This window comes from Leucopleurus acutus (assembly GCF_964270905.1).
Source record: "Leucopleurus acutus genome assembly, chromosome: 19".
Lineage (NCBI taxonomy): Eukaryota > Metazoa > Chordata > Mammalia > Artiodactyla > Delphinidae > Leucopleurus > Leucopleurus acutus.
Window position 1 is genome coordinate 24866217 of NC_139161.1, and position 14873 is coordinate 24881089.

Consider the following 14873-nt stretch of genomic DNA (forward strand, 5'->3'; position numbering starts at 1 on the left):
ACTGAATAAGTATATGAGTGAAAAACAAATACCGCCATTGCACATTCTATAAGAGGACCACGAGGACTATTTGCTCATTATGGTAAACAGGTTTTCACCGAGGTATACTATTAATGTATGTCTGCAGGCAAGAACTCACATACTCACTGATGTCATACACGGTTAGTATTCAGCTTAAACCTTTATTCTTTCTCCTATTAAGTATGATTTTTTTAAAACATAAGAAGCCAATCTGCTTGAAAATGCTCTTGCAAAGCAACAAATTAGCACACATGTTATATATTCATAACAACTCACCAACTCCTCTGTGAAAGATTGCAAGGGTACCATCAGCCAGGGCCACTAACACAATTCCTTTCACATGTCTGCAAACAGGAATGGGGATTTTAGAACTCTCCATCTGGGAATATGGAAGACACTGCATGCTACCGAGCTAGTTCAGAGTTTCTCAGAAGACCAGTCTGTGATGTATTAGGAGCTTACACGAGAACCTAAATGAACATCATTCTTTTCTTCACTGAGAAAGTCTTGCTATGAAAATGTCAGCTCAACTAAATAAAAAGCATGTGTGGTGACTCAGTTGTTTCACTTTCTAGCCCAAGTTCCTCCTCCCATCACAGACTACCAACAAAAGGTCCACAGACCAGAGACACACACCCCAAGTAGAACTAACAGAGTCAGCTCTGTGGACCTAACAGACAAACTGACTTTTGATAGTCAACATACAGGAAAGGACTAGTAAATCAATGCCCCAATCAACATATTCACAAAGTATAAAGAATTCTCTAAAACAAATATAAATTAATGGGGTTTAATTGGTTTTCTCCCCCAAAGTACTAAAGAACTCTCAGTATGGTGAGGAATCAACCTGGCAAGTTTTCTCTTATACTTAAAGTTCTCCGGTTTACTTCCTAGTTAAGAGTTTCAATCTCACTCATAAAGAGGGTTACAAAAAAATATGGATACTGATTTAGTCATGAAGCACATGTTAACTTTAATAGTCTTAGAATCTAGCTTATACCAAAATACATATTTTTGAATGGAAGAATTTCTAAAATAAAACTTACACAATACTGAGAATCGAATCTTTAAGTTTAATAGAATGGAGACATTTCCTCCACTGGGCTACAGATGAATGGACATACAAACTGCAAGAACAAAATCAAGACTGGTAAGGCATAGGGAACATCAAGTAGTTGTTTATATCTAATAATGAACACAAAGTTCTTTCAGAAGGAAAGAAGAGTAACATAAAAATTCTAGGAAAAAACAATAATGAGAGTAAGCGTAGGCCTAAAGCAGAGAGATAAGCTGCTTAAGCAAACAGAAACATACAAAGAACAAAAAGGCAGAACTAACGCCTGGTTAGTCAGCCTCAGGTTACCCATGCTTCAGAATCCTTGGCTAGAAACCTTTTCAAAAAAATAATCTTACTTTTCTACTATACTGAGCTTTCTGATGACTGAGTGGTTTACACCAGGGAGTGGCAAACTAAGGCCCATAGGCCAAATCTAGCCATCTACCTGTCTTAGTACACTATGCAGACTAAAAATGGTCTTTACATTTTTAAACGGTTGGAAAAAAATCAAAAGGAGAGTATTTCATGACATACGAGACATATGAAATTCAGTGTTCATAAGTTTTATTATTGTTGGAACATAGCCACACCAGTTCACTTCAGTGCAGTGGCTGCTTTTGCACCACAACAGCATAGTTGAGAAGTTGCTACAAAGATCATATGGCCACGAAACCTAACATATTTCTTATGTGACCCTTCAAAGAAAAAGCGTGCCAAACCTTCATTTTGTAGTGTGAGACCTTTATGGGAAAGATGTACTAGTCATCCTGTTTAACCTTAGGAAAAGCACAAGTCTGTAAGACTCCCCACACTACTACAAAGTCCTATAATGTCTGTTATCATCTCCTAAGCTTTCAGACTCTGATTTGTCCTGGTTTTCCTAGAAGTTATGTTTACAATTGGGCCCTCCTGAAGCCAAAGAGATTGTTTAATCCTTGATATTCCCTGAACACACTCTAGCTTATATAACCTTTTGTTGTTCAGGATCTCCTATTTCTAGATCACCCAGATTTTAAAGTTTTATTTACCTCTTTTTCCAAGAATATTATATAAAAGGAACATCCTGTGACAAACATATGGTTTACCATTCAGAACCAATGCAAGTCAAAGTCCAGTTTATGAGGCAGTTGCAACATAACCTCAAAATTGTGCGTATATAAAATTCTTTGCTTTAATAAGCACTTTGTGTTTGTATTTGTATGTACCACATTTTAGTTATCTTCTGATTTCAAAAGCAAAAATGAAAGACTAAAGATTTCTAATATTAAAAGAGTTGGTACCTACCAGCCATTCTGAGCTCCAAGCCACATTGTTGGTAAAAGGCTACTCATTTTCTGGGCTTCCTCTCTCATCAGGTCTTGTTCATTTTGTAATACTGATATTTGATCTTTATATGCATCTGAGTCATTACTGGAAAAGGTGAGACAAAGGAAAAAAATCTGAATATGTTTAGCTACAGTTTTCAGGGATTGATCATTTCTATATTTTAGTTTACAGTTTAAAAAAAAAATCAAATAATCGAACACTAAATTCCAGTAAAGCCAAAGTTAAATGCTTATATTAAACATTTCAAAAAGAGAGAGAGAGAGAGAGAAAGAAAGAAAGAAAGAAAGAAAGAGAAGAAGAGAGAGAGAGGGAGGGAAGGAGGGAGGGAGGGAGGGAGGGAGGGAGAAAGTGGAGAAGGAAGGAAGGAAGAGAGGCAAGGCAATGAGGTGCAGGGGGGAGGGAGAGATAAGAAAGAAATGAAAGAAATATAAATACATATATTTCAGCAATTGTTCCAGAAGTAACATTAAGATACTAGGAAGCTCAAGGTACAGAGAACTGAGTTAAGACACGGTGATGAAATATAACAGTGAATATCCAGACTATAGTTAAGGTTCTCCCTTACAGTTATTTTGAATTTTATGAGTTTCTTCTGTGGGGAGAGAAAGAGGAGAGATAGTTTGTTTAAAAACCACACACATACACACACACACACACGAGGGTGAATTATAAAGAATTTGCTAAAATAAATTAATAAGCTGAAACATGCTTGTATTCTACCCCAAAACCTTCATTCTTTGGACTGTCAGAGGACATTTAGTAAAAAAAAAAAAAAGCATAACTGGGATATCAAATTCAAAACAGACAAACAAATCAGTAAGTCCAAAAAGATAACTTTATTCTTAAATTAACAATTAAATGTTAAGAGACACCTGGTTGCTCTATTCATTAAGAGGAAGAATATTAAATTGTAAAAAGACTCCAGTTTTGATAGACTCCCATCAGCTTTCTATAAGGCCTAGAGAAGGCAAGAAAGAAAATTAAAGAATTTGCTAAATGGGCCTTATTTTCAAAGGAAGAATCTAAAACAAATTGTTTTCTGGGCTTCCCTGGTGGCACAGTGGTTGAGAGTCCGCCTGCCGATGCAGGGGACACGGGTTCGTGCCCCGGTCCGGGAGGATCCCGCGTGTCGTGGAGCGGCTGGGCCCGTGAGCCATGGCTGCTGAGCCTGCGCGTCCGGAGCCTGTGCTCCACAACGGGAGAGGCCACAGCAGTGAGAGGCCCGCGTACCGCAAAAAAAAAAAAAAAAAAAGGGGGTCATTGAAACCCACATGGGAAATTTAAATTTAAATGGCCAATTTCACTGACAAAGTGGGTGTGAGAGTAGGAGAAGGGATTAAAATGGCAGAGAGTTATTAACAGAATAGAAGACAGTGAGTACAACAATTAACAAAAAATCATACCAAAAGAGAAAATGACTGGGAAGATTTTGACTAATATACCTTATAAGTAAGTTTTTTTTAAGTTGGAAGGAATAGAGAACAAATGGGTGAAAAAAATATGTCTAGAGAGAATGCAATGGAAGGAAAAGATGAAGACATAGTTGGAATAAGTAATAACATCTAAATCTACCACAACAACGTCAAATAGTAGGAATATTTTGACTGCTTGAGATCATTTTGGTTCCTTTTATGTGTGCACTTATCTGGTTCCCTAAATTGTTAACCCATTTGTATACCTTGACTGATATACTGGTGAGAGGTCTTCTGGGATTTGAACTCCCAAAGGATCTGTAAAAACATGCTCTGTGTACACGCCAGTTTGGGAGATATCCACGGTATCTTCAGCTGACCCTGCATTGCCTTCTGTAGCTTCAGTTGCTTCTTCTGCTGTTGGAACATTTTCATCAACCTCACTATTTTCTGTTTCCTTTTCTACAAAATAAATAAAACATGCTAACGATCCTAAGTTTGAGCTTTTCTTCCAATAATTTCCCCACACACAAACCCCCTCTATAGAATTCCACTCTGCTACTCCCTTTTCCTCCACACTATGTAATAAGACTGAGGATTCTTGATTTCATTTAACATTCATCACTCGATCTTCTTTCAAGCTCTTTCATCCTTGTTACTTTAAGGTCTAAGTTTAGTCCATAATGAGGCATCTGGGACAGGCTCAGACTCTATACAGATGGTATCTAAGGAGGACAGACATACCTGGTGGTTTTTCTATCACTGGAGATGTTCCGTTGGTACTAGGGGAAGTGGCAGCTGCTGTCACACCTTCTGTAGAACAACCAACCACCGTGATGCCTCCCAACAGGCTGTCTGTCTCTGCTGAGCTATTGCTTGTCATGCTTCCACATAAAGATGCTTTGTCTACTTGTCCGGATTCTGAAAGCTCTTCTCCCGCGGGGTAGTCTGTTTCTCGTGCTCCTGAAAAACAAGATAAACCTTCGTTTAATAGCTCAGTAAACTCCTATAAATAGCATTTTCTCCATTAAGGCAACAATAGGTTTGAAATAAGAGTGCAGGTGAGACAAAGAGCTATTCAAATACACTGCCAAGATGGTAACTAAATTTTATTTAAACTAATTTAAACTCAATTCACAATTTGAGAAAGTAGCTTAAAAAATTAAGATAATACTTCTATTAAGGCAAGCACAAGTAAACCTGAAAATGTCAGAAATGACATTTCTGTTCTTAATATGAGCTCTTAAGCAGCCGCCTAATGAAATTAAAAACAATGAAATCTAGGGCTTCCCTGGTGGTGCAGTGGTTGAGAATCTGCCTGCCAATGCGGGGGACACAGGTTCGAGCCCTGGTCTGGGAGGATCCCACGTGCCGCGGAGCAACTGGGCCCGTGAGCCACAACTACTGAGCCTGCGCATCTGGAGCCTGTGCTCCACAACAGGAGAGGCCGCGATAGTGAGAGGCCCGCACACCGCGATGAAGAGTGGCCCCCGCTCTCCGCAACTGGAGAAAGCCCTCACGCAGAAATGAAGACCCAACGCAGCCAAATAAATAAATAAATAAATAAAATACAAAAACAATGAAATCTAATTATATCTGACAAGGTAGCAAAAAATTTTTTTAATTATCTCTATTACTATTTGAAATATGAACTTCCACCACTATAAAAATTAATACAGGACTTCCCTGGTGGCACAGTGGCTAAGAATCCGCCTGCCAATGCAGGGGACATGGGTTCTATCCCTGGTCCGGGAAGATCCCACATGCCATGGAGCAGCTAAGTCCGTGAGCCACAACTACTGAGCCTGTGCTCTAGAGCCTGCGAGCCACAACTACTGAGTCCGAGTGCCACAACTACTGAAGCCCGGGTGCCTAGAGTCTGTGCTCCGCAACAAGAGAAGCCGCCGCACCACAATGAAGAGTAGCCCCCGCTCGCCGCCAACTAGAGAAAGCCCAAGTGCAGCAACGAAGACCCAACGCAGCCATAAATAAACAAACAAACAAATAAATAAAATTAATACAGCCTAGGTGTATACAGTGCCTTAAGATATTAGTAACACATTTAAAAACTAAGCATTTACCATAAAAAAATAAACCTCTTCAGTTCTCTTTATTTAGAAAGCTGTTTTTATTCCTATCACATTACAAAAAATTTTTTGTAGTAAAATATACATATATACTACACAAAATTTTCCATTTTAACCATTTTAAGTGTACAATTCAGTGGCATTAATTACATTCACAATGTTGTACAGCCATCACAGCTATGTCCAAAACTTTTCTGTCACCACACACAGAAAATCTGTACCAATTAAACAATAACTCTCTGCTCCCTGAGCCCCTACCACTGGTAATCTTTAATTTAATTCTGTCTTTATGAATTTGCCTAGTCTAGATAGCTCATGTAAGTGGAATCATACAATATTTGTGTCTGAGTTGTTTCCAAGGTTAATCCATGTTATGGCATGTATCAATATCTCATTCCTTTATATGGCTGAATAATATTCCACTGTGTAGATATAACATCAACCTCTTTAATTTTTTTGGGGGGGGGGCTGCGCCGCGTGGCATGCGGGATCTTAGTTCCCCGACCAGGGATGGAACCCATGCCCCCTGCAGTGGAAGCACGTAGTCCTAACCACTGGATCGCCAGGGAATTCCCTTTAATTTTTAAACCAATGTTTTAACATCACATAATATTTAATATACAACTTTAGAAGGCCTTCCCTTACTATTCAATCTAAATAGCCCCTTGCCCTCTGCCACCCACTTATCTTCTCAAATTTCCATTGTTTTATTTTCTTCACAGTATCTGAAAATATCTTTGTTAGTCATTTGTTTCCAGTTTATTTTTGGTCTTCACCAACTAGAAAATAAACTCCGTGAGAGAGTGGTACATAACTATCTCCAGTAACCAGTCGGTTCTTGCCAGTAAGGAGCTGTGGACGGTGGGAAGAGAGGAGCATGGTACTCTTACCTGGTACACTTGCTATACACAGAACATGAGAGTTGCAAACAGTGAAACTATCTAGGATGTTGCCTGGTTGGACAGCATCAATAATGATAACTTTTGTAGCTGAATGAGTGCTGGTACAGATCCAGACTAGACTGGATAATTCTTCTTGGTTTTTTAACTCCTTCTGCTGCTCCTGCATAGGCAAAGTAAGGAAAATGAATGTTTAAAATGAGACGTGTGTGTAAATATCCATGCGACTGTGCCTCTACACTAAAGGACAATACTATTGCAAGTTTATTTCCAGATTATTTGGAAGGCTGAAAGTATAACCACCTTTCAACAATAATTAGCAGACTAAGAACTAGCAGTTAAAGCAGATCAGTGTTAAAGCTGTTCTATATCTTGACTGTGATGATTGCTACACAGGTGCATACCTTTGTCAAAACTCTTTGAACTGTATCCATTTAGAGCGTACATTTTATTGTATGTAAAATATACTCCAGTAAAACTGATTTAAAAGAGAGAGAGGGGGGATGAGGAGTAAGCAAGGGCGTAGTAACCCCAATTAGAAGTTGGACCCAGAAGTAAGTTTGAGATCAAAGAGCTAAGCAGTTAGTCTCAGAAACTGGGTCAATTGTTAGTGTAAGCACTTACCTTAAGTTCCTGATCTAACTTGTCTAAACTGCTCTGAGATGCACTTCGCTGTTCACTGCCTTCTGCATCCAAACCAGCAACATCCTTGTAAAAGACACTCGCTCCAACCACAGAGCCACCGTCTCTGGTCTTCCCACCTGACAAACTGACTCCAACAGCACACCACAGCTTTTTTGGGTTAAAAAAAGATGGTATTAAGTCACTTTCTCTCTAAAAATGTTTACAACTTTTCACATTTCTTTAAAAGATCTAATGATTACAAACAGAGGGCTCTAAAAATATTCAAAGTATTCCAGTCTAAAACTACAAAATGAACAATAACCTTGCCCACGAAAGTAGAATTTAAACTTTTTTGGTTTTAGGAAAAACTTCACCAAGATTTTAAGCAATATTACCATTAACTTCAAAATTAATTTACCTTCATTGATGTATCTTTTTCATCTAGAGGTCTGAGATAGACAGGTACAGGTAAATTTTTCATCTTATTTTCCCCTTGTCCATTGGTTACCTAATAATTGGGGAGGGGAGAAAAAGACACACTGGGTAAGCCTCATCAAAAATGAACTTACAGGGCTTCCCTGGTGGCGCAGTGGTCGAGAGTCCGCCTGCCGATGCAGGGGACATAGGTTCGTGCCCCGGTCCGGGAGGATCCCACGTGCCGCGGAGCGGCTGGGCCCATGAGCCGTGGCCGCTGGGCCTGTGCGTCTGGAGCCTGTGCTCCGCAACGGGAGGGGCCGCAGCGGTGAGAGGCCCACATACCGCAAAAAAAAAAAAATAAGTGAACTTACAGAACCACTGAGACATGGACAAGCACTGCTGTAACATATTTATTCTATGAAGTCAAGTTCAAGTTAACTTTGTCATTCTTATTTGAAAAATAAGCAGAAAATCAAGTGGCAATTAGAGAAAATAAGATGCTGCTTTGGGAGCTCAGAAAAGATACATTAACTCACAGACCTGTTAGTGCACGTGTGTGTGTGTGTGTGTGTGTGTGTGTGTGTGTGTGTGTGTGTGTGTGTGTGTGTGTGTGTGTGTGTGTGTGTGTGTGTGTGTGTGTGTGTGTGTGTGTGTTAGGGGTAGGGAATATGGTAAAGTTCCTGAAGACCTGAATTGAGTTTTAAGTTAACAGTTACAGATACTGTTTTGTTTGTTTTTAACAAAATCTTCAAATATTAAAATAGAATAGGATACCCCAAGTGACATGTACTCAGCCACCTCCTATTGACCCCTCTCCTTCCTCACAGAACTCAGAGACATTTCTCTTGAGCTGAAGGGCTCAAGAAAACCGCCTAAAAACCAGTACCCTCAATACTTCTCTAAACGTGTGCCAAATCCATGCCACCTGAAGCTGAGCAGATTGGGGCGTGTAGTTCGAGTCTTTCATGCCCAGGCCCACTCCTCCCCCTCGCATTTCCCATTAGATGCTCTCACCGTGTTCAAACGTTACCTGTTTGTACTTTTGAGGCAGGCTCCAGCCAAAAGCCTGCACTCTACCATCTTCCTTCTGAACATGTGCCTTTACCTGACGATACTGTTCTCTCTTCTGTTCTCTGCGTGAGGCTAAACTAGCTTCAGTTCTAAAAGGGAAAGAAATTTCCTTTTTAAGTTAAGTGAATATAACAACAGCTTATCTCCCCTCCCCTGCTAAAATAGCATAAATAACAAGAAAAAATTACCTTGTGTCAGGCAGTTTACAGACACTATATAATTTAATCCTAACATCTCTAAGGTAGGTTATCATACTCATTTTATAGGGAGAGACACTGGGGCTCTGAGAGATTAACTTTCCCAAGTTCATCTACCTAGTGAGGAGCAGGGTCAGGATGGAAAGCCAGTTCCTTCTGACAACAGAGGAAATGATCAAACAACTAGGACAAGGGCTTATATAGGTCTTCAACATTTCTATTAATATTTATCAATGTTGTCAAACTAGCAAAAAGGAGATTTTAAAACATTTCTCCTCTTTATGAAAACTAGGAGCAACGTACTTAAAGGCAGTCAAGTTATAGGAATAGTTTCTTTATAGCTGATCTGATAAGGGGCAAGAATATTCTGAACTGTTAAGTTATTTAGGGTGTAACCGCTAGTCTGAAAAATACTTACTCTTCGCTAAGGAAATCAAAGGCTTTGGACTTATCCCCTGGGAGTTGAGATAAGGTGCTGCTTCTTTTCTTGACGGAAGGAGTAACGTGAGAGGTGGGTGCATTGTACTTCAGATTAACCGGTGGTTCAGGCTTCTTAGTAGTGTTACTTGAGGAGCTGAAAAGTCTGCTGAAACTAAAAGGAAAATGAGAGGATGTGTGTGTGCAGTGTGTGTGTGTATTACATGCATGGTTAAGAACAATCCATCATTTTCCACAAATTCCAGAGAGCTTTTACAAGGAAATGAGTTAGAAACCAGCAAAAAGATTTTTTGTAGTTACACACTGCAACCTCAGCAATAACTCACAGCCAAACTCAGACATTCAGGAAAGAGAAACTATTGCCTAGAATGGCAGATCCCTGTTCTTTAATTAGCAACCCTCATAATGAAAGGAAGGAGCTCCTGAGTACAGGGAACTTCTCGTAATGAAGAAATAAAATAAGACGGTTCCTTTAGCCAGCCAGTGGTTGTTAAACAGCAAGGTTATGGCTGCACGGTTTGAACAGAAGCTTAGTAAGCCACTTCTAAAAATAGTCATAATAAAGTACTAGAACACATACTACCATTTTAACACGTACCTTATACATTTTTTTAGTAACCTCAATTTAAATAACTATTTTCACATCCACTCAAAAAAGAGAAAAAAACCTATTTCTATTAAATACCAGAAAAAATTCACCAAAAAAGGGCAAGTTTTAAGCACAGTAAATGCACAGTACTTCCAGCACAAACACAGTTCAAGTCCAAAACGCACAGATACACACACAACTCAAACCCCACAAACACTAAATTTCTAATCTTCACTTTGTAAAGTTCCTTACAATCACACAACCAGTGAATCAGTAACTTTAATGGGGATCCAGAAAACTATCAACTCTAAAAATAATTCCCCATTATTGTATTTAATTTAGTAGAGGATTCCACTAAATGCATAACCAACATGATGCATCTTACGATAGTCCTCAAGAACAGCCTTACCGAGCCGGCATACTACATACCAAAAAGAAAAAGTTCAGTTTAGCTATATACCCTAAATTTAAGAAAGAAAGCAAAAAGAAAGAAATCATTTGTGAAAATAAATTTTGATTCTAATCTCATCTCAGAGTCTTTGTGTGTTTTTAGATACTTACAACTGCCAAATGCTTGACCTTTTTTTTTCCTGCATGGCTGGATTTTCTCTTGATGCACTACAGGGAAAGGGAAAGAGAAGGGGTGGGAGACAGAGAGAGAGATGTTTAGTGAGGTAGTCTAGCTTTCTATCTGAAGAACAAGGGACCCAAGAAGTTCATGAAATACATGGAGGAGAGTCAACAATTTCAGCAAATAGTTACTTCGACCGATTGTGTCAGTCAGTCTGTTAAGGCCAATACAACTAATATAAATAAAATTCCATCCCTCCCTCAAAGAGCTCAGACTACTGATAAGAGACAAAATTATTATCTGGGCTGGACAGATAGCCAACAAGCCTGAATGTTAATATTTCAATTTTTTATTGAAGAGATATCCTCCAACTTCCCTTCTTATTAAAATATTGCATTGTAATTCCCTGTCTCTACATAAAGGTACCATTTGTTTTACACTTCCAGCTCTCAAAAATTAGCTTGTAACTTTAGTGTTCTGATGGGTCATTTTTCACAGAACTAAAACTTTTCCATTACTGAAAAGCTGACCAGGGAAGAAAATAAACTGCATTGGGACTTCCCTGGTGGTCCAGTGGTTAAGAATCCGCCTTCCAATGCAAGGGACGAGGGTTCAATCCCTGGTCAGAGAACTAAGATCTCACATGCCATGGGGCAACTAAACCCACACACCACAGCTACTGAGCCCGTGCGCTCTGGAGCCCACACGCCACAACTAGAGAGAAGCCCGGGCACCGCAACTAAAGATCCTGACACAGCCAAATAAATAAATTAATATTTAAAAAAAAAGAAAGAAAAGAAACTGCATTGATTCAATAATTCGACAGAATTTCAAAAAGAAAAAAAAAGGCACTGCAAATTGATTTAGTAAGGTTGTAAGGTTTCTGCTATGACTGTCAGAGTCCCCTTTTCATTTCTTTTTTTAAGGACTGAATTTAAAACATATTTTAATTCAATGAAGAAAGTTAAGCCACCATTTTTATTCACCTGTTGACTACCATTTCACTGCTAGAATTAAAAATAGGAATGAAAAGTGGAACCTGACTATATGCCTCAGTTTTTTAACTATTCACTCATTATTTATTCCATATCCCTTAAAAGCTGGAGTTAAGAACATATTTGTTAGTATATTAGTTTCTCTGTCCAATAAATAAAGATTAAGATAGTAATCTTCTTCCTTCTTAGCAGCTACAAGGAATTACAACTTTTGCAAATTGTAAATGTGCTATACAAAATGTTTTTATTACTATTAAGTAAAGGACATAATCATAAGGAAGTAACAGTTGGCGGTTAGAAAATATTTTCATAGACTTTAAAACAAGGTGTCAGTGTGTACTATTATTGGTAAATCTGATGTGACAATCCAAACTGAAAAATATGGGCAAATTAGGGGGCAACTAGTTTACAAACTTTTCGTGAGCTCTTTCTAAAATTAAAATAAGGAACGCTGCTACTGAAGATATGACCATTAGATGGCAGCATTAGGTGAGATTTAAGATCCAACTTACAAAGATGTCAATTGAAGGTTGCGTTTTGCATGACTACTCAGAAAGGGGGGGGTGGTGGAAATCAGGAATATTTTACAGGAAGTCACTGACTAGGACTGATTTCGTTCCCTATGTGGCAAATGAAAACTTTACCTCTTCCTGACATCACTGCAAAAGTAGTGTCAGTTTCTACATTCTTTCAAAAAATGACTAAAGAAATTTTCACATATTGAGGTGTGGGGAAGTATTCTGGCTTATACATGATTTAACTCAAATGTTATGTGAACTAAAACAGCCTATTTGTGGCCTATCAAACATATACTGTACATATGCTTTCATTATTAGAGAAAAGGGTGCACTGACCAGAAGTAAAGAATGTCCATGTTAAAGATAAAGATGAAATGCCTCCCTTCCTGGGACACCAATGCTGGTACTCACTCTTTTGACGATAAGACTCCCTTCCCAGGTGTCAAGGCCATACTGACTCACTGTGTACACGCTTATCTGGTTTTTTTGAAACCTTGAAGGAATGTATCTGTGACTTGTTTGATGTTATTTGTTCTGACAAGATATAAAACTGTGCTGAAAACCATGCCTCTCCAGAGCAGCTCCTCAGAGATATCCAACAAGCTGTCTCCCAGGCTGCAGTCCTCCACTTGGCTCAAATAAAATTCTTTTCTATTCCAATTATAGATTGTTTACTGATTATTTTCATCGACAGACCATCATTTAATTGCCCTTTAGAGGTTGTGGGAATATTCTCCAAGAGGCCTCACTGGCCCAAAAGGGACCCACTTTGATCACATTCTGTTACTAACTGCTAGTGTTTCTTTAGACCTCTCTTAGTAAACAGAGCAATGGGCTTGGATCCCCAAGGCAGGACTCTAGTTCTGAATAAAGAAATGAATATCCGTAAACAAACAGTAACCTAGTAAACAAAGAGGAGAAAAACACCAGAGGTACTTCTCATACAAACCGAATCATCTCTGTCCATCGAACAGCTTCCTGAAGCTCCATCAATCTCTCTTTATATTGGTTTCTCTCCATTAGAACTCGGGCCATTTCTACTCTAGTAAACCGCTTCCTTTGGGCTGTGGGAATATCACTCTATAACGAAAAGAAGACTAGAGATCACTCTGGGAGCCTGTATCTGTTTTAGTGTTATCGCAGACTTAAGTAAAAATTTTAAGCTTTTAACATTCCTTAATTTCTAATCTAATGGATAACAAAAAAAAAGGTCTAATAAAAATAAAATCAATAAAGAGATATACTTAATTATTTATGACTGAAAAAAGTAGACAATTTAATTCCTCAATATAAATACAAATATTTGAATATATTATAAAGGAAATACAAAGAATAGTGCAGATTTTGAAGAAAAACAAAAAGGCTGTTATCTCTATAGATTTAATACACTCGCCTGGAAATGTTGTTCTCACAACAGTATTTTAAATCCATGTTCTATAACAAATACTAGTTATTCAGAAAATAGTTACAAGTAAGTTCCTAAAGGGGTTCATTTATCTCAAACTACCAATCTACATACACACTCAAAGCCAGCGAAAAGCATAAAAACCTGTTGGCTAGCTACCAAGGTACCCAATGCTAGGAGTCACTAAAACACCAAAAGAAATATAACAAGATGGAGACAACTGTATTAACCAGAATTATTATTAGGGAGAATAAGGAATGTGAGCATGGTACGACCCCAAAGGGGCATGCTCAAGTCAACTTCCTTCTACTGCTGATTTCTAAAGGCTCTTCTGGAGAGGAAGGTTGGGTTAACTGTAGGGCTTTTGTTTTGCTCAATGCAGTATGCACATTTTGAATCACAGCTGAAAGGCATGGGACAGAAAGAAAGAGGCTGAGCTTCGCTTATCCCTCAGCAGTCTCCTTCTTTGTCCTCCTGCTGCAGAACTTAACCTCTCCTTTAAAAAAAAGTCAAACAACAAATGATCAAAGGATTTTGAGTTTGCAACACAGCAATCCCACTACTAGGTATATACCCTGAAAAACCAGAAGACTCTCACTGTAATGTTCATAACAGCATTGTTGGTGGTAGTAAAAAGCTGAAAATAACCTAAATATTCATTTACAGGAAAACAGATACAGAAATTGTAGTATATTCATAATGGGATATTATAAAGCAGTGAACATGAATGAACTATACCACTATACTACAACTAGGGTAAATATAAAAAACATAATACTGAGAAAAAGAAGCAAGTCTCCAAAGCTAAATACATATAAAACACAAAAACAGTGAAAATTAACCATACCTTGTAAGGATACATACATGTGTGGTATGATAAAATTATTTTTTTTCAAGTTAAGAAAATGATAAATACAGCATAGTAGTTTCCTCTAGAGGGAAGAGCATAGGGTATCTTCAATGTTTGATAATGTTCTAGTTCTTAGGTTAAATGGTAGGTTCATAATGTTAATTTATTATAATGTTAATTATAAGTTATTATTCATAACTTACATGTTACATATATTTTTTAATGTATCAAATATTATATAAAAACACAAATAAGAGATTGAAGGGGCACAAAATAATCATTCTGATCAGGACATCCATATATCTCAAGTTTGATACTTGACCGGCAAACACCTGTGACAGGAATGATACCCTAGCTACTGACAGAATAACTGGCATGCTAATAACATTGGCAAGA

At 38.2% G+C, this 14873-nt stretch overlaps 1 protein-coding gene across 7 annotated transcripts in view; it reads right to left on the reverse strand.

Annotated features, from left to right (window-relative positions):
- The window catches only part of SPAG9 (sperm associated antigen 9), a 147957-nt gene that overhangs the window by 16669 nt on the left and 116415 nt on the right, over nt 1-14873 (reverse strand). For all 7 annotated transcript variants that reach the window (XM_082861706.1, XM_082861705.1, XM_082861704.1 and 4 more), the window contains 12 exons: nt 13172-13302; nt 10700-10756; nt 9530-9703; nt 8874-9003; nt 7845-7934; nt 7427-7594; nt 6794-6965; nt 4561-4779; nt 4083-4278; nt 2363-2488; nt 1068-1148; nt 298-365 (listed from right to left, as the gene is read on the reverse strand). In XM_082861706.1, the coding sequence (XP_082717832.1) occupies nt 298-365; nt 1068-1148; nt 2363-2488; nt 4083-4278; nt 4561-4779; nt 6794-6965; nt 7427-7594; nt 7845-7934; nt 8874-9003; nt 9530-9703; nt 10700-10756; nt 13172-13302 (1612 nt within the window). The remainder of the gene's footprint in view (nt 1-297; nt 366-1067; nt 1149-2362; nt 2489-4082; nt 4279-4560; nt 4780-6793; nt 6966-7426; nt 7595-7844; nt 7935-8873; nt 9004-9529; nt 9704-10699; nt 10757-13171; nt 13303-14873) is intronic.